A 25,088-nucleotide genomic window follows, 5' to 3' on the forward strand; every position below is an offset into this window, starting at 1 on the left:
AAAGTGCAGGACTCTGCACTTGTCCTTGTTGAACCTCATCAGATTTCTTTTGGCCCAATCCTCCAGTTTGTTTAAGTCCTTCTGTATCCTATCCCTACCTTCCAGGGTATCTACCACTCCCCCCAGCTTAGTGCCATCTGCAAACTTGCTGAGGGTGCAATCTACCCCATCCTCTAGATCATTAATGAAGATGTTGAACAAAACTGGCCCCAGCACCGACCCCTGGGGCACTCCGCTTGTGACCGGCTGCCAGCTAGACATGGAGCCATTGATCACTACTCGTTGAGCCCTATGCTCTAGCCAGTTCTCTATCCATTTTATAGTCCATTCATCCAACCCATACTTCTTTAACTTGCTGATAAGAATACTGTGAGAGACTGTATCAAAAGCTTTGCTAAAGTCAAGGTATATCACACATCCACTGCTTTCCCCACATCCACAGAGCCAGTCACCTCTTCATAGAATGTCTTTTTATCTCTTTTCCTCCATAATTTATGAAACTACAAAGAGTAAGACTTTGCCTTACATAAAAACAGAAAGGCCAATGCTGGGTGCCTAGGACTGGGGTGAGCGAAGTTCAGGTGTCCGCCCTGGTGTGACCTTGGGCAAATCCCTTATCGCCTCTGCATAGCAGCCCCATGTGCCTCACTCCTAGCCCTGCCGTGGTTGTGTGAGGAGAAACAGCAATGAGTGTGATCCAGGAATGGGGTTAATGAGGGACTTTTGGGAGACAGATAACCCCAGCCCCATACCCTGAGCCTCCTGCTCCTCTATCCCAAGCCTCATCTCCTCAGTCCCCCATTTCCTCTACTATCACACTTTTCCTTATGCCAAAACCGTGTCAGAAGCAGTACTGAAACTGAGTAAGTTTCTCCATGAGTTTCTCCCCATGAGCTGACTCAGCTAAGGCTTGAAAGACCATACTCAAAGAGAAGTTACCAATGGTTCACTGTCAAGCTGGGATGGTGAATCTAGTGGGGTCCTGCAGGGGTATGTCATGGGTCCAGTACTTGTCAATATTTTCACTACTGACTTGGATAATGGAGTGGAATGTATGCTTATAAAAATGTGACTGACACCAAGCTGGGAGGCATTGCAAGCACTTTGGAGGACAGGATTGGAATTCAAAATGGCCTTGACAAATTGGAAAACTGGTCTGAATTCAATAAAACAAAATTAAATAAAGATAAATGCAAAGTACTTCATTTAGAAAGGAAAAATCAAATGCACGAATACAAAACAAGGATTAACTGGTAGTATTACTAATGAAAAGAATCTAAGGGTTATAATGGATCACAAACAGAATATGAGCAAGCAATGTGATGCCTTTGCAAAATAGTACACCGTAGCATAATATTTAGCCTAACAAAAGAGACAAAGGAGGTAACTGTCCCAACCTACTTGGCACTGGGGCTCAGCTAGAATACATTGTAGAATACATTGTACAATTCTGGTCGCCACACTTTATGAAAGATGTGGACAAATTGGGAAGAGTCCACAGGAGACCAACAAAATGATAAAAGGTTTAGGAAACCTGACCTATGATCATTTTAATTCTTAAGAAATGACAAAGTGGGAACCTAATAACAGTCTTCAAATATGTTAAGGGCTGATATAAAGAGGATAGTGACCAATTGTACTCCATGTCCACTGAAGATAGGACAAGAAGCAACGGGCTTAATCTGCAGCAAGGGAGATTTAGGTTAAGAATAGTTAATGACACGGATAGCTTGCAGTAGGTTTCCAAGAGAGGTTGTGGAATCCCCATCACTGGGGTTTTTATGAACAGGTTGGACAGACACCTGCCAGGCATAGTCTAGGTTTACTTGGTTCTGTCTCAGCACCGGGGGCTGGACTTTATGACCTTTCTTCCAACTATAGAACTTCTATAATTCTACATCCCACAATATTGAAATTGTCAACAAGCTTAAGCAATTTATGGAAACTTTAAAAGATTTGGAAAACTGGTTGACTAAAGAAAGAAAGATGCAGGTGAATTTAAAAGACACTGGTCTAAACAGGACTAGTCTTGTGAGTAAAGTTAAAGTGTTTGGAAGACTGGAACCAAAGACACAGAATTATACCAATATGATGTTTTTTTTTTAAAACTAGTAAGAGCAAACAGCTGTACGTTCTGTACCTTTTTGAATATTTAAAATGTTTCCATTCTCAGTCATTTTTAGTTTTATTTTAAATAAATTGGTGATAGTACACTATACAAAGTGAACCAGATTCTCTACCTGGAGTGTAAATCAAAGCAGGTTACAATAAAACATATCAGAGAGCTGTTAGTGCACATTAACAGGGTCCACATGGACATTTGTGTGGCAGGCTAATGCGGGATAGATATATAGACAGATAGCTTGCTGTGAACTAACTGTTCATCTAGACAAGCCCCAGTCTACCAATATATCTATCTGGCATGCAGTTGGTTTTATAAGCGTAGTAAAACTAATTAAGCACTATTTTATTTGTAAATAATTACAGCAAAATATTTGAAATTGGTAGAGCTCTGTGCGAATACAAAATTTGTATCTGCATCCAATCCACGTTCAGCAAAAGTGATCCATGGATTAAAGTGGATATCTGCAGATTTGCAAAGCTTTAGATACAAAATTTGGATCAGCAAAAATGGTCCACAAATGAGGATAGCTGTGGATATAAAGTGGATAGCCACGGATTTTTAGGGCTCTAGAAATTGGTTTGTGGCTAGTTGTGATTAAGAAATTATGTTACACAAAGTGGCTACCCATTGTTTCATGTATATTACTTTTAAGGGTATTTAAGCATCCTATTTGTATCTCATCACTGTCACCAACAACTAATGCAACACAATAGTTTGCACTATAACCCTTTTTCAGTAGTTCAGAACTCCAGTGTGGGCTTAAATAACCCATAGAGTTTTTTTGGAGGTGAAATTTCATTCAGTTTTTTTTAATTTACAAGTTAAAATATAATCAGTTAAAAAAAGTTCCAGCCAAACAGAAGTTTGAAGCTTGATACTTAGCACATAACTAGCTATAAATGAGGCTGTTAGGTATACGAGTCTGGGTGAGAAATTTTAAAATAAAAGTTATAAGTAATTGAAAAGGCATTTCTGATCCTGATCAGAGTAGTCATCAGCTGAAATGTTTTCAGAACAACATAATGCAGTCCTAGCTCATTTGATATCACAATAGGGCTTCTAAGGGGAAAAAAATGCACACATTCACTGTTTAGCCTGCTAGGTACCTGGAGCCGCTGCTGGGATAATTTGCATGAGGGATATTGGAAAACTCTCATTGAAATACAACGAAGATTATAAAAGTCTGGCTTATAAAAAGACAAAAGACAATAACAGGTCTGAAATAAAAATCACAGATCCTGCAAGGAACATTAATATCTTTTCAATAGAAAAGATACAGCCATTGCTACATAAACACATGTGCTGCTGATTTATTACCCCAGCCAAACAGCAGCAAAAGAAGATACTGAGATGTGGGAATGGTGATTAAGTCAGAAGTGTCCAAAGCCGACACTATTCAAGTCCTAATATTATTCAAGCTAATTTTTTTCTTAATAAACAAAAAATGAGCATATAGCTCTAGATTAACATACCCTTTAGTGCTGCTGAGGTAAAAAAATAAAACCAATAACAGCCTGGAAATTAATATAGTTAAGGTGAGATTTTACGCTGTGCCTCTAAAAAACATAGTGCTAAACACACAGCCAAGGGAGAGAAGAGTTTATGGTGATTTAAGTGACCTTTGCACCCTCTCAATTCTTGGCTAGTGCAGTGCCAGTGCAGCCCACATAGTAACTCAGACAGCTCTGGAGGGCTGTGTAAGTTGCAATAGCCCATCCTTGGCTGCCTATGGACAGAATTGCCAAAGCACTACATGCTGTGACCCCAGCCACAGCTCTTGATACATCCCTCCGCTGTCAGTCCCTCCCTCAACATGCCACCTACATCTGGGGCTTCAATGGGCAGTATAAACTCTCTTGCATAAAGTGTGCATCAGGAAATTCTCTCCTGGCCAGATCCAGCACTCTAAGAGTCCTATTACTCCGCCACAGCTTTATAAAAGGGCTGCAGCAGAGAGAGTTCACATCTCTGGACCCTGCCAATTCCCAGGTTCATACAGCAAGGATAAACCATTACCCACTGCACATCGTGTATATTTTGTGATATAAATTTTCATGACAGAATATACCCCTTTGAAAGAATGAGCTAGGAAACATCTGCAGCATGGCCAAATGAACACTGCTGGAGGGCCTTTAATATTGGTATTGACTTCTTTAAAATGGTATTTGTACTACCTTAAATTTGCATTAGGGTATGATTTTGATTTTGCATTTAATTTTTAATGTAAATTGACATACCATAAGTTGCCACTCAAACCTAAAAATGTTCAAGGTTTTGCACCACAATTGGCTATTTCTTAATAAACAATCTAGATGTTTGTCTGCATGGCCCCATTAGATTACTGGGGTGTGAAGTGAAGCACTCACCAAAGAGCTTTTCTGTAACTGTCCTGCATAGACACTTTTAAGGTGAACTGAAAGGTATCTAGTTTGTTTTAACATACTCCTCTTCAAACAGTACTAAGTAAACACGAACTAGATACCTTTTTAGTTCACACCAGCAGTATCCGCATAGGGGAGTTACAGCACTTTGGTGCAAGCTGTAGTTCTCACCCCGGAGTAAGCACTGGCACAGTAGACACAGCCTATGGTACTTACAGAAATATACTTTTTCTATCTATACTTTTTCTTTTCTGTTAAATAACAAATTAGTAATGACTGGGATATCTAAAGTGCAAAACTGAATCATGTACACCCACATACATAAATGGTTGATCCTGCATCTTCTGACACTTCCAGATGACAGCAGTGTTGGTCATCTTCATTTGCAGAAGGTGACTTAGCCACGTTAAATCCAGCTACTACCATGATGTCCTATTGAAAAAGACAAAATTAAACGAATAACTGACATTGTTCTTTATTTAACATGCTGTGCCCCTATGCCAACCTTCAAAAGAACAACATGTGTTTCAACAGCCCTATGAAATATCAGGTATCCCTAACCTGGTGAAATGGCATGCATGAAACCAGGACCACCACTTGCATTCAGTACAACCAAGTACTCTCTAAAATTGATCTGAAAGTTTCTGATCAATCTATGGGGGTGTTCAACGGGCAATAAATGTGAAATTATTCATTACAGCCCAAACAACAGTGTGACTTGAACTAAATGCTCTGGATTCAAACATTCCCAGACTTCAAAACCCTGTCACCTCTCATTATGGGCTCGTTTAAGGCATTACGGAGTGAAATTTTATGGCCTATATTAAGAAGCAGGTCAGACGAGATTTCACAATAGTCCCTTTTCTGACTTAAAAGTATATGAGGTCCCTTGAAAAATGTGTCCTTTCCTTGTTTCAGACATTGTTTGGAACCCCATCTCATACCTTTTGTTTGTAAAATGAAAGACCACCACCACTATCCTACTTCTGCTCATTTGAAAGAAAAATATGTCCATTACTAGAAGCAAACTCAGAAACGTCACCTGAGGGAAGGAAGGGGAACATCTTTTGTTCAAATATAATCCAAAGTTCAAACGCAGAAATATGCAAGCAGCATTTTTTTCCAAAATGAATTTCTAACTACTGGACAGAGTAAAAAGAAAAGTATTAAGTATTCTAGATATTAACCTAAAGAGTGGCACTAACAAGATACAAACATTCCATGTCCTTGAAATGTGCAAATCACACGTTCACAGGTTCTTTAACAATGTAAGTGATTTGCAAGTCACATAATTTAGACACAAAATTCCAGGCTGAATGATACAGAGATATGAACATTTTTCAAGGTTCTTCCTTCAATGTAAGATTTTAAATCAGGAGAAACAAACACACATACACTCTCTTTCTCTCTTCTCTTTTTCAAACAAGCTGTTTGCCCAACAGTAGATCCGCCATAAAACCAACAGGAAGTTATTTTATGGAGACCACTTTTGTAAAGATACTCCATTATGTTTTTTTTTTTTAAATAGCTTTTAAATGTCAATGATTTGAAAACTATGCTAAAACCATAATGGATTTTGTTTGCATTAAATGGTTCTATATGAGAATGAATGTTGTATCAGTGGCTTGCCAAAAAAGGAATAAAGAGAGAAAGTTCTTAGTCATAGGGCAAAAGGAGAAGAAAAAGATTAATACATTTCCTGGTTTGAGAAGTAAAATGAATAAGAAGTTACCATACTCTGCACACGTTAGCTATTTTACATTTACACAGTAACCTCATTCACATAAATTGAGGTGATGCATCCAAGCAAAGTAGCAGGTCAAAAATGTACGTGACACACATACACTTTGGTGAGAGCCTCAGTTGAGGCAGGACATTTAGCATCAAAATAAAAACTGAACAGTTTTAATTGGTTGACTAGTTTACCAATGGCAGATTATGCAATAGTGGAGTTTAGTGAAATGTGAGATCATACAATTGGAAATGAACCACAGCATCTTGAGTTAGAGAACAAAGATGTCATAGAATGTTTTCTACACAATCATCATGGTTCTAGGCGAGCCCCCATCATAATTTAGTAATACCTCCATTGTAGTGTCTAGACACCTTAAACAAGAATGGGACCTCATTGTGATAGGCATTATAGAAGCACAGTGAGAGAAAGTCCCTGTGTCAAAAAGTATACAGTCTAAATGGACAAGGTAGACAAAGAGAGAAAGGGAAATATCATCTCTGTTTCACAGTTGAAGAACTGAGGCTTGGCCTACACTTACCTCCGTGATTTGGCGGCAGTCGACGGGAGTTACGCAAATTACACAAAGAACTTGCGTAACTCCCGTCGACTGCTGTGCTTCTCTTCTATGCACCGTCTTCACTGCACTGCGCCGACGGGAACCGCGTTCCCATCAACGCAGTGCTATGTCACTTGCAGGGGTGGATTAATAACATTGACTTCTGGATCGACTGAGCGGGTCTTCACTGACCGCTCAGTCGATCCAGATAAGTTGATCTGATGACGGTGATTTTGCTGCCGACAGTGTAGACATAGCCTGAGTCACAGAGAAACTAAGCCGCAGATTTAGGTTCTTCCACTAAGTGTTGCAATGCTTAACTGACTTAGGAGTTTAAGCCTCAATGAAAGTCAATGGTACTTAGTCTCCTAAATCGCTTTTGAAAATGCTATAGGTGCTAGAACGGTGAGCAGAGCAATGCCTACATACCTTTACAAATCTGGGCCTAAATGATTTAACCAAGGTCGCACAAGGAATCTGTGGTGGAAAAATTGAAATTGACCTCAGATCTCCTCAGTCCCAGTATAGCAGCTTAAAACACCTTCCTCTCAATGGAAAAAACTCACCAGTGTGCGTCAGCAGCATTAATGGAACATCTACTCATCTCAGCGGAATCAGGACAAGCAATGTCTCAATCAGTTGTACAATCCCCAGAGGTAAGTGAGCACTTTGCAGAACATATCGACAGATATAGCTAATGCCATAAAGAACTTTCAACCTACATTCTAGATAAGGTAGCAAATGAGGACAAGAACAAAACATGGGGAAAACTGGGCATATGTTTATCCTGTTGTGACACCACTAGAAATCTGAGAGGTGGGTAAATTTTACAAACAGGCAAACTAATGAAGACAGAAATTGAGACTGCCTTTGGCCACAGCAAATCAGTGAGAGAGTCACAAATAGATGCTCAGTCTCTTGTTTTACCTGCTAGGATTTTTTATTTATTTTATTTCAAAATATAAAAATGTAAGGCCTCTCCCTTTACCTGCTCCAATCCCTAAAATCAGTAAATAATACCATTTCTTTTTAATTACTTAAATTATGAATGTAGATATGTAAAGTTAGGATGGCCAATTTAGCATCATGCTGCCCTTCTGATATATAGTCACAAATTTAAGAAAGTCTGATACATTTATGGAACATTAATGCAAAGCTGTGTTTAAAATGTGCGCTAGTTTACATATAACAAGGTAAACACAAAGAACTTTTAGAAGATGAATCTAGACTTAAGAACACACACATGGAAAAATCCATACTCTTTAAATGCTCATTTCATCTTATGGGAAAAAAACTTTCCATTCACATTTTGTTCTTAAAAGAAACAAGTAGAACATGGCCTCTGACGGTCACTATCAGTTCGTGGTTTCCATATGGACATTACTGTTAAGAGACGTCATAAAAGAAATTAATATTCTTACCTAAAGAGGGCATAACTACATCATCCTTGCAGTATATGAAATGAGCCGCATTAAAATTGTAAAATAATAAAACATTCATTGTAAGCAGAATGCTTCAGAAAGTGTTTTATTAGTCTTAAAAACTTCCTCAGCATTTAAAATTCAATGATTTCTTTAGTGAGGAAATGGCATTTTGAGATCTTAAAAAAAGGAAAAAAGTAGCTGAAAATATAGTTAAATAAATTAAGATCAAAGTCCCAATATTGGAAAGTTATTTAAACAGTTGGAGAATAAAAGTACATCTTGTACTATTCCGTATCTTCTGCATGTAATTATTTTTTCCTATTGTACTGAAAAACTTTAATCTTGATTAACGAATTGAGGAATCAGTAATGATCTCAGAGGTACAGTTAAAATACCATTGATTTTCCTCTGGGCTCTTCAGACTGCTATAGAAAGAAAATCTTGCCGCTGAATTGAAAATATGAAGTAATCTGCATTTCTCTGGTGAGTTTCACAAGAATCATTTAGCTAAAACTTGTTTGGAATTTTTACAAAGGTAACAGTATCAAATACATGTTATGTGCCAGATAAAAGTGCTTCTTCCAGATACCAATGGCCCCAGGACCTCTCATTACAAGGTGGCTGTTGGGTGGGTCTGTACACAGAGGACTCCACACAAAAAGGTGAGTCCTTCCTCTACCGCCCAGTTTGGTTCAACCAGGGCTGCTCACTTTTAAAGCACAAAAGGGGCAGATGGCCATGGTTCTCCAGAGGCTGGCTGATCTTTTCAAGAATTTTCTGTAAAAGTAAATACAAGTCAATAGGTTTTCAAGTTTTGTATGTTAAATTTGCATATAAAAGTGTCAAGTCCTAACAAGGTTTTGCTTTTTCTCCTACATGTTAATATACAGGAGATGCACACTGATCCGGCTGCCAAGTATTTTGCACTACATTCACACGTTTGGCAACCCTGAACACATTCCCAGGACTCAGCTGAGCTGTCATGTATCTGGCTGAGCGGAGGGAAGGCTACAGACATTTGGTGTCAATTGTACTTTTTGGATGCTATAACACCTGCTAAGGAGGCAGCCAGGTGCCTCTTTCTCACTGCTCCCTGGCTGGATCAGGAACAGGAACAAAGTGTTGGGAGGCAGCGGTTGTAGTAGTAGGTGAGGGGACCGATACTGGCCTCACGTTCCCTCCCTCCCTCCCTCCCTCCTGCAGCCAGCTGCACTAGGATTCCCACAGTGCAAAACTTCAGCTACATCATCAGCCCCCTGCACTTTAGGAGACTCAGCACTCTTTGACTCCCTCAGCAGTTCCCCAGCAACCTCTTATCTCCAGAAGCCCTAGCACTCCTACTCCAAGAAACCTTGACTTCCAAAGCCCTCATTAACCATAGAACCCACTGCCCTCCCAGAACCCCAGCAGCCTTGTACTCCCCAGAAGTTCCGCCCCCAGAAGTCCTAGCATTCACATCCTATCCCAGAGCCCTCTGCACCACAGCCATCCCCTCAGACCACACATCCAGTCACCCTTCAGACTCCCCTTCTTTCCATCTCCCTGATACCTTTGAGCTGTCACCACAGTCTGTGATGACGAGTTTTGCTCAACTTCATTGCCTATCCCTGTCACTGGTTGGGGAAGGGTGTGTTGACCATAAGATTATATTTTCATAGATTCCAAAGTGACTATGGCTGTGATCATCTAAGTCTGATCTTCTGCATAACATAAGCTGGAGAACTTGCCTGAATTAATTCCTGTTTGAACCAAAGTGTATCTTTAGAAAAACATGCAATCTTGATTTAAAAATTGCTAGTGATGAAGAACCCACACAACCCTTGGTAAATTATTCCAATTGTTAACTGCCCTCAGGGTTAAAAATGTATACCTTATTTACAGTCTGAATTTGTCCAGTTCCACCCATTGATCTTGTTATATCATTGTCTGCTAGATTAAAAAGACCATTATAAAATATTTGTTCCCCATGTGGGTACTTATATACTGATCGAATCACTCCTTTACAGTGTGTGTTAAAATAAAGAAACTGAACTCCTTGAGTGTCATCATGATGACATGTGTATATGTAAATTATGCATCAATATGCAAAATAGCTCATTACACAATTTGAATGGAATGTCACATATGGTACACAGCAAAACTTGGAAGCTATATATTTACCTGAAATCCTGTGAGGTATTTGGGAAAGCTAGTGTTAGGAAGCATTTCCCCCTCATCATGTTTTGGCACAACAGTCAAAAGAATAGATGTCTCGGAAAAAATCTAATGCGGACTTTAAAAAAACACCTCTCTCTCCTTGTCAAAGTATCCATTTTGAACACACCTATCACTTCAATTATCAAACAATCTATGGAACTTAAATCATGACAGTTGCGATTACTAGAATATTCTTAAAGGAATTAAATTACTTAAATGGTGTCTGCTAAAAGCAGGTCTGAAATTAGCAATGGCATAACATGCTCCTGCAGATCTATTCCGTACACCAAAGGGAGAAAAGATTTTCCATCATAAAATGGCATGCTGTAGCTTTTAAAAACAAAGGCGTTGACTGTGTATAAGTTAATTTATTGTATTAAAAACCCACAAAATTTTATTTCAACTGAAATCTAGCATTCTATTGGCATGGAAGACCTGGGATGATTGCAAGTGAACAGACACCTCTATTAATGAGTTAAGGTTAAAGTTTTAATTCAATGTGATTAAAAGAATTTCAGAGGGTATGTATCTACACTGCTATGGCGGCAAGGATCGATGCAGTAGCATCGATAGAGCGGGTCTGTGTAGACCCGCTCAGTCGATCGAAGAGTGCTCTCCAGTCGACTCAATTAGTCCACCTCCCCGAAATGATAAGGCTGCATCGATAGGAGGGTGTTTCCCATCAACGCAGCACTATGAAGACGTTGCAGTACGTCAATGTAAGTACGTCGACGGGAGAACACAAGCTATATTATATAGCTTGCATATCTCCCGTTAACTGTCTCCACCAATGTAGAGCAGCCCTAACAACAAAGTATGGTTTGATTATATAAGGTATTGAGCACTCTGATGTGATCCAACAAAGCATGTATGTCATTTGAACCATATGACTAGTACCCCTGCAGTCAAGGAGACTACTCATATGATTAAAAAGTTAAGCTTAAGTGCTTTGCTGGGTTAGATGCACAATACACAGCATCTTGCAGAATCAAGCTCGCAGGCCTCAATCCTGCAACTGGACTCATTACATGCTGTACTCGTTCAGGCCCTACCAGATCCAATTGCAAGACTGGGGCCTCAGGGGCCTTTGGGTCTCTTTAGATACTAGAAAGGATATCGCCAGCAGAGCTCATATTATTCAAGTATTAATCCACTATCAAAACAAAAAACACAAAACCTAATTTTCCTTTACTAATGGCATTTTACCATAGGCATCTATGCCTGTTTTAAGCAATAAAAGTAATGTGGATTTTGAAAAAAAAAAAAGACAATTTAACCAATACCTTATAGCTCAAATGTGAGTATTTTCATTCAATTTATCAAATGGTTGATATGCTTTTAATAAAAGTAGCTATCAGAATGTTAGCTGCTAGATATCAGAAATGTGAGCATTTTAAAAAAAAAGACTAGAACAAATAATTCAATATTTAGACTTGTTAAAACTGCTTAATGGAGTTGAAAATACAAAATTATTTGCTTATAGACCACCACCTGCATTCTGCTGCCAGGACAATAAACATTTACCCATTTTTTTTTTTATTCACTGCATGCTTCACATTTCAGTTTCAGAAATAAGCAGCAAAATAATAAATCTGACATTCCACTGTCAAATGTTCTGCCATGTTACTGATATTGTTACCAACAAGAACATCATTTACTCATGCACTGTAGGGTATTTTTTTATTTCTTTAGCATAAATCAAGAGTTATATCCTTCTACTCCATCAGCTCAAATCAGTATGTTGTATATGAAAAAAAAGAAATTATACAACTTTATGTAATACTTTAGAAAGAAAAGCTTTCCTAACATTTATAAAACATATAATTTGGAAAGCTTCAGTTCAGCCAATGCTGAGGTACTCTATTTTTGTCCTAACCAAGTTTCACACACACTTTGAGAGGTTAACAGAGACAGAAAGCATCAACACATGCTGTAGCCCAAACCCCATGCTCTTGCGAACTCCATCAGCTTTATGCATTACAAGATCGTTTGCCCACACAGCTGCAAAGTCAGAACAGCTCTGATATTTCTTACGTTAGTTCAAATGATCAAATTCTTCATTTTTGGTAACAAAACAAAGAGAGAGGATAAGTCTGTGAATCTACTTATAAAAATCCCATTATGTAACCAGAGAAAGTTGCAGAGGGAACATTTTATTTCTGAATTCCTCTTTTCCAAAAACTCAAGCCATAATGAGCTGTGCCCCCAAACATGCCAGAGCATATTTCACCCACTATTCCCATTCCAAAAGCGATCATGTAATCCAAATTTATCTTCCCATAAAATACACATTGCCAACTCTTCCATCTAAAGTATCAGTGCTCAGCATTAGATTCCATCCCTTTCCTACAAGTTTCATGCTGTCCTGAAACAACTATTTCATATTTGCCTATTTGCATATCAGGTTCTTTCACATTCCTAACCTCTTTTCCCATCAGCTTCCTTCTAAGTTTTGGACATTTTTGAGCAGGCCACCAAGGATCATTCCCCCACAAGTTGCTATTATTCTTAGAGTATGCTATCTAGATAGCTTCTTCAACAGCAGATTTTGGGAGAAGGTTTGAGTGGCAGAAGTTCGTCTTCTTGGAAGTGAGGAGAGGGACAAGGCTCTTGCTGACAGGTTTCCCAAATGCACTTTGCGTCTCTTTAGATACTGGAAAAAGATATCGCCAGCAGAGCGCATCTTATTCAGTCATGAGCCTCTTGACAGCCTAATCCAGGGGTGGCCAACCAGTCAGAGACAAAGAGCCACATTTACCTTTTCAGTTTCCCCTGGTCTCTTACCCTCAGCTGAAAAGCTTGTCAATTTCAAAGAGCCGCATGCAAAGAGCCGAGAGCTGCATTTGTATGACCAAAGAGCCACATGCGGCTCACAAGCCACAGGTTGGCCACCCCTGGCCTAATCTTTCACTCAAGTAATTTGAGGGATAGCTGTAAGAAGCCCAACAATCTCACTCGCTAACCTCTGTTAAAGATTATCAAGGCATCAGTACATTGAGAAGAGTTACATAAGTGTGAGGATTTTTTTTACCCCAAAAGGTGATTAGCTTAGACTCAAAGCAAGCGCAGAAACCCAGCATTGGCAATGCCACGATCTATGAGGCAGGGGGTTGGGACAACTTTCAGCAGCAAGTATGGCTGCTGTATATCCACTGGGGGGCACCTCACCATGTTCACCAGTGGATAGCTAAAAGAGGGTTAGTACTGTTAAACTCTCACCACTCAAGCACCAATCCCATATACATTCTAAGTAATTAAAGAGGAATGGGTGGGGCCATGCCCCATCTCCAGCCATGTAATTCCTCTACCAATTAAACCAAACACCCCTCGCCCCCCGTGCTAAGACAGGAAGGAGCCTTCTAGTGGTACAGAGCCTTTTGAACCCAGCATAAGTTAATATTTTCCCTCTGGCCACTGTTTGATGTAAAATGATGTTGGTCTCATTTAAAATTTTAGAGGGTGTCTACATCAGCAAAATCATTAGTGTGTTTAAAACTGACACTTTGGTGGCAGACTCAGAGAGGGAGGGGTGGAATGAACAGTTTATTTGTTATACCGGATAATGACAGGACCTTGACAATTTTAATTGCTGTAAAGTCACCGAGAACATAGGATGGATGCCTGCTAATGGGATAACACTTTATAAAGGGAAAGAATAAGTGAAAAGTACATTGTACATTTTATACGGCAGAAACGGTCCTTTTATCAGGATCATATACGATGCTGGAAACATTGCTTACTGATTAATAATCCATTTCTGAAGAGTCCCTAGCCTCTCTTTGCCAGAAGCTGGGAATGGATCACTTGATGATTACCTATTCTGTTCATTTCCTCTGAAGTACCTGGCATTGGCCACTGTCAGAAGACAAGATACTGAGCTAGATGGACCCTTGATCTGAGCCAGTATGGCTGTTCTTTTGACCTTCTCTCATCTGGGCCTGGAAAGAAAACATGCAAAGTACTAGAATGAAAACACATACTCTCACTGCTTGCTTGTCACAGTGTCCAAATGCTGTCTCACCCCTTTGCCATCTCAAAGGTTTCACAACTGCCCTGCTGTTTGTAGGCTGTCATAAAGTATCTACAAGAAGAGTATTTTCCATCTTTGGATGAGTTAGAGCTTCTCCTTCATCTGATTCTGGCAGACAAGAATCAGCCACATTTGACATCACACTCCAGAGCTCTCATCTGCTCTTTAGACATCAAAAGGCAGTCAAAAGGGAAAGACGGGAGATTAAAGGGTAAAAGATAACTGCCTAAATTCCCAGGACTAGGCCAAAAGATCCTGGGGGTGGAAGAAAAGATTCACAAAACAGATTTCCAACTGGCAGAAACAATAAGCAAGATACCTTGCTGAACAAAAACATAATACAGAGCAATTTGATGCTCCTTTACAATACCCTGGTTTTGGCACCAGTACTTTCCAGCAGAGCTGTCTCCAGTGTGGTCCATATCCCACAAGTACCTTCAACTGGTGGATTCCTATCAGGCTATAAACATTTTAGATTAACAGCTTTCTGCATTCTATTTGACCTTGTATCAATAGCACTTCCATAAGCTTCTACTGCATGCCTTTTGTTCATGGGTTTATTTGATTACAACAAATAAAAGAGCTTTCTGATTAAAGCTGACAGTTTTTAGCCAAATACTGCACTATGAATACTCTTTTTGCAACTTCAGCAGTCTCTCACAATGCTACTCGAAATGATTTAAGATCCCAAAAACCTTAACGTTTTCTACAGAAAAAAAAAGACTGCTAGAGTAAATGACAGGGATCTAATTTGGTTACTGAAGGATTTGCAAAAAAATTTATCTAAACACAAGTGAGACCAGACAGCTTAAAACAATAAAATTCCACGGGATGGTGAATTTTACGTACTGTCATGGAAATGAAATATGCATTTTTGCTGCTTAAAGGTATTGTACAACTCACACAAAATGTAAGACCCTCTCAAAGCTAAATAAATACATTAAAATAGGTCAAAATTATTAGATAATGTAGCATTCCTTGCTCCTTAAACTCTCTACACTGCTAACATATTAATGTTGCTTTACATTTATCAGGTGTGTATAGAAACACTAAAACAAAGCAACTGAAAGAGAACCTAACATATACAAGTGTCGCTAAACTGAGCTGTTTTGCTGATGCTAGATGTTGCGTCTTGTGCATCATTACTCTTGCTGCTGCTGGTGGTGTTCATGTTGTTCCCCCAGTACTGTAAACATCCCTAAACCAAAAAGCTATGCCCCCATATATATTATTCCTGTTTCAGCATTTTACTAGGTTACTGGTTACACGAGTGATTCTGGAACTCGCTTGCTGACTCAGGATTAGAGTTTTGTATAGCTGACTGGACTTGTCTTGAAATGGGAAGAAACTTGAGCATTGTACAGACTCAAAGTCACACAGTGGCCAATTAACAAATTGAATATTTTGGTATGAACATTAAATCACTGTTGGTTGCTATCAACCCATATTGTATGGCAGTATGAAATGCAGAACATGGCATTCAAAATACTGTGGCAATATTCTTATCAGTAACGCACAATTTAAGTGAAGAAAAGAAATCTTTCAGCCCTGTATTATAAAAGACAGCATGATTTTAGAGGATAGAAAGCAAAGGTCTTTTCTCAGCTCTCCTGGTGATTTACAGTAGGACTTTTGGGAAGTCTCAGCCTCTGTGCTTGTTTCTAGATCTGAAAAATTGGGTTAATATTTATGCAACTTAATGAGGCATTATGAAGAGTTAAGTAATGTTTGCATAGTGTTTTGAAGATGTGAACTGCTATCTAACATTAGTCTTGAAAATACAAACTACAATGCCCTTTAGATAAGAGGACTTAAAATAACCACTTTTATCATTATTGGGTGGGCAATCACATTATTTACATAAAGCATGTGGGATTTTCAGGTCATAGGAATACGCTGTGTATACTCAAAATACCAGATTCAACACACTATTTTAAAAACAGTGTAAATAGACACCTCTTCCCTAGCTAGAAAGGCAAGAAAGAGAGAAGAGAAATATCTAACCATTTCTGGAGGATTAATCAATGGCTCAGCCAACGATGTATAGCAGACATGGAGATCACTATTGTTGAGAGTCAATGAGAAGGGAGTCATCTGTTATCACCACTTCCTTCCTTATTAGCTAAAGCTGCCAAAGGAAAGCCATGTTTGAGAACTCTTACAACTGTGTTTGTAGAGTTTGCAACTCTTGATGGTAAGTAGTGCTAACGCATTCAGCCTTGTTGAACTGTGTGTGTTTCTCTAGTGGCCAGCTACTATTTTCTACTTCTTTTCAAAAGGGTTGATTAATGAAGCTTCATAGTACTGTAGTATGGCGATGAAATAAACACGAGCAAAAGTTGAATAGGAAGTTAGTGCCTGTGCCTTTAAGGAACCAAGACCTCAAAGGATATCTGACTCATATCAACCTTTGTCTCTCAGAACAGACTCTGCTGAGAGATGCCTATATATTATTGCAGATCAAAAAGTATTTCAGATGAGAATCCTGGAAAGGAACTGTTGCTATCAAAATATTTCCCTTTCTTTTGGATCGTTATTGCTTTCTGTATCTTACTGCGGGTAAGGGTGGGGGCTTGCGTATCAAAAATATTGTTTTTTTTATTAAACCCTGCTGACTCTCAGCTCCGTTCTTTCCAGAACTCAAATTCACCAGCTCAGATTAATACTGAACTTAAAAAAAAAAAAAAAAAAAACAAACCAAACACCCATTTTAGAAGTGTTGTACATATAATGCAGTATAAGGTCACAAGGGAGATTTGAAAACTGTGATGCTGGTCCACGCTGGCTATTTGGAGTTGGCTGTTCGTTGCTCACTCTGATCTTCTAATTCTTTCTTAGGACCTTGGTTTGCTGCTTTTATCTCTACCGGAAGGCAAAAACCACCAGTTCTTCAAATTTTCAGAGGGCTCAGCCATTGGTAATGCGGGGAATAGGCTCTGGAACAAGACCATCTGAACCTGGATTCATTTCTTGATATCACATGGCTTTGATAATCTTTGTATAAACTGCCATGTAGTTGCTTTGCAAATCTGCTGCAGAGATTTGAGGCTGTCAGTAAAAGTTACTCTGCCCCAAACAGCATGAGACTTGACATAGTCCTTGAGCTCCAAGCATGCCAGGCTACAGCAGTGAGAGATGCAATCTGACAAACATTTAGACAAGACTCTGAGTTGCATTAGAACCCACTGAAATGTCACTGGGTCGAAGGGTGAACTTTGTTCCATAAGTCTTTACCATCACGTCTAAAATGATCTTCCATGTACCCTCCTTGAGCTCAGATGCACCAAATGGCTCAAAAGGACCCTTCATCACAAGACATACTGGGTTTTCAAATACATCAAACTCAATCTCACAAAAAAGGGCTGCTGAAAAACTGGTTTACCTTGTAAAACATACCTTTACATGTTATAAAAGCAGCTGTCTATTTAGTTATTCAAGAGAAGGTTAAAAGGCAACTTGATCATGGTCTCCCAGCACTTAAGTGAGAACAAGATTTCTGACAATAGACAGCACTTTAATCTAATAGACAAAAGCATGAGACCCAAAGGCTGGAAGTCGAAGCTAGGAAGTTCAGACTAGAAATATGGCACAAGTTTTTAACAGTGGGGCAACTAACAGTGAGGGTAACTAATAGCTTACACCTAGAGAGACAGAGGACTCCCCATCACTTGAAGTCTTTAAATCAAGACTGGACATCTTTCTAAAAACATTATAGAGCTCAAACTGAATTGTGGTCTTGATTCTGAAATTTATTAGCTAAGCCTCTTTGACCAGTTACAGATGCAGTAAGACTAGATGATCATAATGGTCCCTTCTAAACCTTAATCTATTACTCTACATTTTATATATGTGACGGATCAATATTTCTGCCAAAAGAATATTCATGGATCTTTTCTTTAAGCCAGTATCATGAAGATGAAGAAAGTGGTTAAGCAATTTTTACTGGGAGCAACGAAAATTATTCAAGTAAGTATTTGAACATCTTACCACAAAACCTTTATACAATCTTTGGAAGGCTTCATCCAAGAAGCCACCTGCTCAGACATACTATGCCTCAGTAGCTTATCCTTCTCATAAGCCATTCTGATAGAAGAAGCGATCTTAGGTGTGAATGGAGCAAAATGTCCAGTATTTTTGTGATCACCTATGGCTAGACTCTCTGCCAACTGGGACAGGACATTGCTAGTTCACTACTTACTCCTAAGTTCTGTATCCACAGAATTTACCACAACCTTGTAAATATGAACAGAGTATAAAATGATGCAGCACTGTTCAAGAGGAAGACCAATTAAAAGAAACTAAAAGACTTTAACGCTGAATTTTTAAAAAGATGCATGTTAAAAAACAAAAAACCTATTAATTTGTGGATGAGGAATCATTTTTAAGATGGTTGCTGACAAGTACTGGAGCCTGAATCACCAGATGAAGCTTCAGAATATAAATACAGTTTAAAAAAAAATAAAATAAGCTTGTGTCAGCAAGCATTACTGGCAAGACAGATTATCCTAAAATGCCTTTCAAGAACCAATCAGGAAACGTTTCAGGATCCAGCAAAAGCTTCATTTACACTATAGTTTAAGTCAAAAGTTGAAATGTATTTTGTATCAGGAACAGAAAGTAAGATTTGTGAATTTCTATAGCTTCAAATAGAAGGATGCTTGATTCTTTTTATCTGAATCTTTTCAGGCATCTGGTACTGAGAAAGAATATTAATTCTTGAAAAACACTGCAAGTAGTAGTGATTATGACAGATTAGGGAGAAAAACAATGTGTGAAGTAGTAAGGTAATTTTTTTCAAAATGCTTTTCTTCGTCCCACCCCTCCCCATTTATGTAACTGAAGTTTATCTTATGGAGCACCTTTTCACAGACATCTTTTCAGGTGCTCAGTTTTTAAAAGCTCTTAATTTTAAGTTCTCAACTGTATCTTAAATGTATATCATTTACTTAATATGAATTATATCTGTCTCACGTTTGAGAAATTACTAACTGATTTTTCAAGGAGGCTGATAACAGGGATCAGGACCCAGAAGTTTTGGCAAAAGAGGATTTGCAGGTAACATGGTGAGCTCAGAGACTCTAAATGACCCGAAAGTATCTGATTACATCAGAGACAGAAAGAAGTGATTGGAGATACAAGGAGACACTAAGATGGAACTAGCATTCACTTTCTTATTTTAACAATTATTTCATAATGCATTTCTTTTTGGTCAGGTGGACAATAATAGATTTCTTACAAATAGAGCAGTCTCAATACCTTCCGCATTAGTCTTTCCCTTTAAGGGACTGATATACCCTATTTAAGAGGTAAGATAAGTTCTGTACACATTTGCTGTCCTTTCTAAACAGACATCTGTTATTAGGCATGATTGTGGAAGCAATAGGATAATTACTAAGCGTTAATTACTTTCCCTGAGACTCATAAATATACAAAAAGGAAGACAATACATTTTTTTTAAATGTGATATTAATTTAGTCAATTTAAGAATGTTTAAGGTGCTAGGACCCCAAGGATTTGAAAGCCTTCAGTGTAGCCCTGGAAACCAGCAGCTTCTGTCCCACTTCCTCATGGTCTGAAGAATGAATCTTTGAATTTTTTGTTAAAGCTGCTCTTGAGAAATACAAGTTGATTATTTTTCTACTGAGTGCCAAGTTTAAGTCATAACTTAGTTTGGAGTTTAAAAAAAAAAGAGCTGATTGGTCTTTAAAAGAGCAGAGCTAGCTCAGTACATATACATTTCACACACTCCACAAATACAAAGCAACTCAGGTTAAAGCTGCCTATTTCCAGACAGGCCCTAAAAGTTGGTGGGTTTTGTGTTAGTACAGAGAAAGGTATTAACAGAGTTGTGCAAAGAAGCTTGCAGAGCCCATTACCCAAGCCATTGTTATTTCCACACTAAACTCACACATTGTTTTTCAGAAACGGTGAATCGTTAACATGAGGTTATGTACTAGATTCTCTTTTTCTGGTCTTCCTTTTTTAATTTAAAAACTGATCCACAAATCAGTTTACTAAAATGTCATTATCATCTAAGCTATTCAATATTTAGCACATTAGTTTTAAATTGTTTTATTTTCCTTCTTTAGGCCCGTTACATCCAGTCTCACTAGGATCACTAGCTCTTGTGATAATCTGATTTAACGTGCATCACACTGGTGATATTAAACCAAACTTGTAACTCCGCCAGAGCATGAAGACAGCAACCAGCCAGTGAAGGAAGTGCTGTATGTGGTTTTATATACGAGAGCTAGGCATTAGTATTATATTGCATGTATCTTTTACTGCTAGATTCTTTACTCACACAGAGTAAGGCACACCAATTGTACTGCAGAAATAGTAAGAGTTGAAAATGCCTAAAATTGTGTAAAACACTTTTAGCTTGACAGCGTCATTTAAATCAACTCAGTGATGAATCTACCATCTACATCAAACTAAATCATAAATGTTACTTGTATTCATAACTGGGCAGGCTCTGAGTCACCAATATTCAGCCCTATTCATTTGCTAGGTAAACAGGACAGTATTGTGACAATATAAAATAACCAAGTTCTTAGTTTAATTTTTGGTTTAATAAGAAAATAACATAGTTAAAACTATGTTTTTCCTTTCTAGTTAATATTTCTGACAATGGCTCAGTATGCCTCTTAAACTCTATTTTAAATGACAGCTATACAAACTAGATAGAACTGTAAATTAAGCTAGATCTTTAGAAAAAGCCTCTAAGAATGAGGAAGAAATAAAAACGTTTTACCCCTTGATGTACAACTTTTCCACAATCCTCTGCTAATCTTCCAAAGAATAAAATATTGATGGCACTGGTCCTTGAACATGAATTCTCTGACTCTATAAGGAAACGCATAAACAATCCAGATTACCACCACCTTTTATTCCAAAATGGAGATGGAAAAAGCTCTACAAAAATGTTTTTCTATACAATTCAATATACATTTTTATTTAAATAATGAAAACTGATATGTATATATACACACACAAAATATTTTAAAAGGCACAGAAATGCAGCTATACAACCAGTACCGGCTATATGAAACAGAATACTTTTTATATCTGATCACAATTTAAAATGTGCACGTAAGAGCATCAATGTATACCAACCATAGACGTGACAAAGCTTCTATTTGGATGATTTATTATACAATGTTAAAGATCGAATACACTACCAATCATATTTGAGTCTTTGCATTAGCGAAGAATATATTATATCACTATTTAATATGGAGATAATCCATGATTTGAGAAAAATCCTTTCACCCACTTGGAAGTGCCAAGAAGTTTTCCCTAATGAGCTAGGAGACCTAGGTATGAATATCTGCTACAATTAAGTTTTCATTTTAAAACATATTTCAAGGTATGTTAAATAAATAACCTTCCACGTGTGAATAGATACAGTCATTTTCTTGAAGGTGTAAAGAACTCCAGTGTCTCTGCTGAGGCTCATAGATTTCCTGAGCTAGCAGAGTGAAATTAACAAACTTTGGGGAAGTTTCAAGCCTATTCAGACCTTCTTAGGCAGCAGTGAAACTGACAATGATTGCATCAATTTCAGGGGCTACTCCTATGAGCACCAGCACTACAGGTAAATTTAATCTACACTGCATACTTTTCAGGGGTGTGTAGTGTACATACCCATGTAGCCTCCTTAGCACAGGTACAAACAGCAGTGTAGATGGTGAGGCATGGCTTAAGCAAACAGAATAAAGACATGCTTGAAGGGTGCGGGTATATACTCAAGCACATACCCTACAAGGCTCTCTACTCACCCAAGCCCTACCTCCCTATCTAAACCGCTGCACTGTGGCATGTCACTACATAGACACTACTCACTGCTGAAAGTGATATGTAGTGTAAATGTAACCCTAGAGCAGAGCAGAGGCTCTCAAAGCGGGGGATGTGCCCTCTTCTAGATTGTGGGGGGACACCATGGGTAGAGTTTGCAGGAGGGGGTGGGGGATGTTGGGTGAGGTGCGCCAGGCTGAGAACAGGGCCAGGCAGCTGTGAGGATCCCAGTGCCTCATGTAGGCAGCCCTGGGCAGGTGCTAGGGGACCCTTTTGAGGGGAGCGGAGGCGGGGGGCGGCTGCTGATGGAGCGGGGGAACACTCTGCACAGCTGCCACAGCAGCCCCCAGTTGCTGCCGGGCACACTCCCCGCTCCCCCCGCCACTACCAGGCATGTTCCCCAAGCTCCTACCGCTGCTCCCCACACTGCTCCTGACAGTTGCTGCGCCACCCGCCTCCCAAAGAAGCAGCAGCCCCCACGCCGCTGCCAGGGACGTTTCCTGCTGCTGCTGCAGCTTCAGCTTCTGCCGCCCCTGCTCCTGCTCCCCACACTGCTGCTGCAGCTGCTGCCGCTCATGCTCCCCATTCCCTTGCCGCTCCTCCCTGTGCTGCTGCTCTGCAGGCTCCTGGACGTTGTTGCATCATTCAAGTCCAGACACCTACTACGTGGTGTCCTATCTACCTGCAAGCATCCACCACACTCACACATTTAACTACACGGTAGCAAACTACACTGCTACTGTGGTTTTGATCAAATGGATCGTTGGCTCATTTGAGCAAAAGAGAACAAAAAAGAACAAAAAAACACCTGAAGAGACAAAAAGGGATGGCAATGAAAGTGCTTCAACTTCTGATGAAGTTCCAGTAGGTGATAGTAAGATGCAGGCCACTAGAGTGAAGTGGAAAAGCATGGCCTTGACGCAGAAAGTTAAACAGAGAAAATATCAAGACGAATATATTGAGTATGGCTTCACCTACTTGCTTGCTGAAGGTGAGCAGTACCCACAGTGTGTCTTACATCCAGAGATGCTAGTGCAAGACAGCATGAAACCTGTAAAGCTAAAGCTAAACATGCTACAAATGCTGACAAGCCAGTTGAGCTTTTTCAGCAAAAAGAACAAGAACTGAAAGGTTTATGGGATGTAATGTGCAGACAAACAACAATACCTACAAAAGCACTTCGAGCATCCTACAGAGTTTCATACCGAATAGCTAAATCTAAAAAGCCACACACAATTGGAGAAATGCTAGTTCTTCCTGCTGCGGTATTACGCATGGAGATAAATTTGCAACTGCGTTTGAAGCTGTTCCTTTGTCCAATGACACTGTTGCAAGACGCATTGAAGATATTTCTATAAATATAAAGGTTCAGCTTATCGGATGTGTTAAACAGAGCCCCAAATTTGCCTTCCAAATTGACGTATCTACAGACATATCTGATTCAGCCCAGCTACTCGTGTTTGTAAGATATTGCTATGAGAGGAAACTACATGAGGATTTATTATTTTGCATCTCACTGCCAGGAAAGACAAAAAAATATTTTGCAATATTGAGAACTTAATGCGCAAAGAAAGCTTGAAGTGGGAATGTTGTGTCAATGTATGCATAGACGGAACTGATGCTATGATGGGGAAAAACACTGGATTAAAAGCAAAAGTTCTGGAAGTGGTACCACATGTTCTTTTCATGCATTGTGTCATACACACGGAAGCTCTGGCTTCTAAGAAACTTAACCATAACTTAATTGTATTCTGCAAACGGCAGTAAAAATTGTAAACTATGTGAAGTATTGACCCAAAAATTCAAGATTGCTTGCAATGTTATGCAAGGAAATAGGTTCCAAACATAAATCACTGCTCTTACATACAGAAGTGTGGTGGCTGTCACAAGGGAAATTCCTAATGCATTTGTTTGAACTGAGAGATGAGGTGTGTTTGTTTCTTCTTGGCGATGGGTCATCATATGCAGAACACTTCACTGATTCTAAGTTGCTATCAAACAGCATACTTGGTGGATATTTTTGAAAACAGGAATGTCTCACTTTATGGTCCCAACACCAACATTCTGTCATTAAGTGACAAGATCGATGGCTTTTTAAAGACACTTGACCGCTGGAGGGAACGGCTGGAAAGTGGCAACGTTGATATGTTTCCATTGTTAGATGAAGTTTTACAGGAAAACGAACTTGAATTTGAACTTGTGAAAACAGTAATTGGTGGTCATCTCACAAACTCAACACTCACTTTAAGAAATACTTTGAAGATTTTAACTCTTGATAGGTATGATTGGATTCATCAACCCTTTGCAACTACCGCAACCAGCAATCTGTCACCTGAGGCTGATGAAGCCCTTCTGGACTTGTCAAGAGACCGATCACTGAAGACAGTATTTGCTTCGACCCCACTAAGTGAGTTCTGGCTGTCAGTCGTTGCAGAGTACCCTGCATTATCAGAAGCTGCAATGAACATTTAATACCTTTTGCGTCAACCTACTTGTGCAAAACAGCCTTTTCTGCTCTGGTTTATATTAAGAACAAATACGATCTAATCTTCAAGTAGAAGGGGATCTTTGGATTGCTGTAACAGGAATACAGCCAAGAATGGAGATTCTCTGCTGCAAAAAACAAGCTCACCCCTTGCACTAATCAGGTAAGCAGCATGATATTTTAATTATTTTGTTAGAATGCTTATTGTTTTAAATTTTGTGAGAGATGTCAGCCGTTATTGATATATATGTAGGCCATGGGTTTTTTTCCTGAAAGTGGGGGGAGGTTCAGCGGAAGGGGGGTGCAACTGTTACAAAAAAGTCCATGGGGGGGGGGGTTGGGTTCCATTTAAAAAATTT

The 25,088-nt window shown here is 39.1% G+C and overlaps 1 protein-coding gene across 1 annotated transcript in view; it reads right to left on the bottom strand.

Annotated features, from left to right (window-relative positions):
- POT1 (protection of telomeres 1) overlaps positions 1 to 25,088 on the bottom strand; it is a 160,012-nt gene that overhangs the window by 109,355 nt on the left and 25,569 nt on the right. Inside the window, exons 4-5 of the mRNA XM_067564316.1 lie at positions 21,202 to 21,293; positions 4,828 to 4,938 (exon numbers count right to left, since the gene is read on the bottom strand). Coding sequence (XP_067420417.1) covers positions 4,828 to 4,938; positions 21,202 to 21,293 — 203 coding nt within the window. The remainder of the gene's footprint in view (positions 1 to 4,827; positions 4,939 to 21,201; positions 21,294 to 25,088) is intronic.

The sequence above is a fragment of the Emydura macquarii genome, unplaced genomic scaffold, assembly GCF_026122565.2.
Source record: "Emydura macquarii macquarii isolate MOO-44397 ecotype Brisbane River unplaced genomic scaffold, CSIRO-AGI_Emac_v2 contig_2636, whole genome shotgun sequence".
NCBI classification, from domain to species: Eukaryota; Metazoa; Chordata; order Testudines; family Chelidae; genus Emydura; species Emydura macquarii.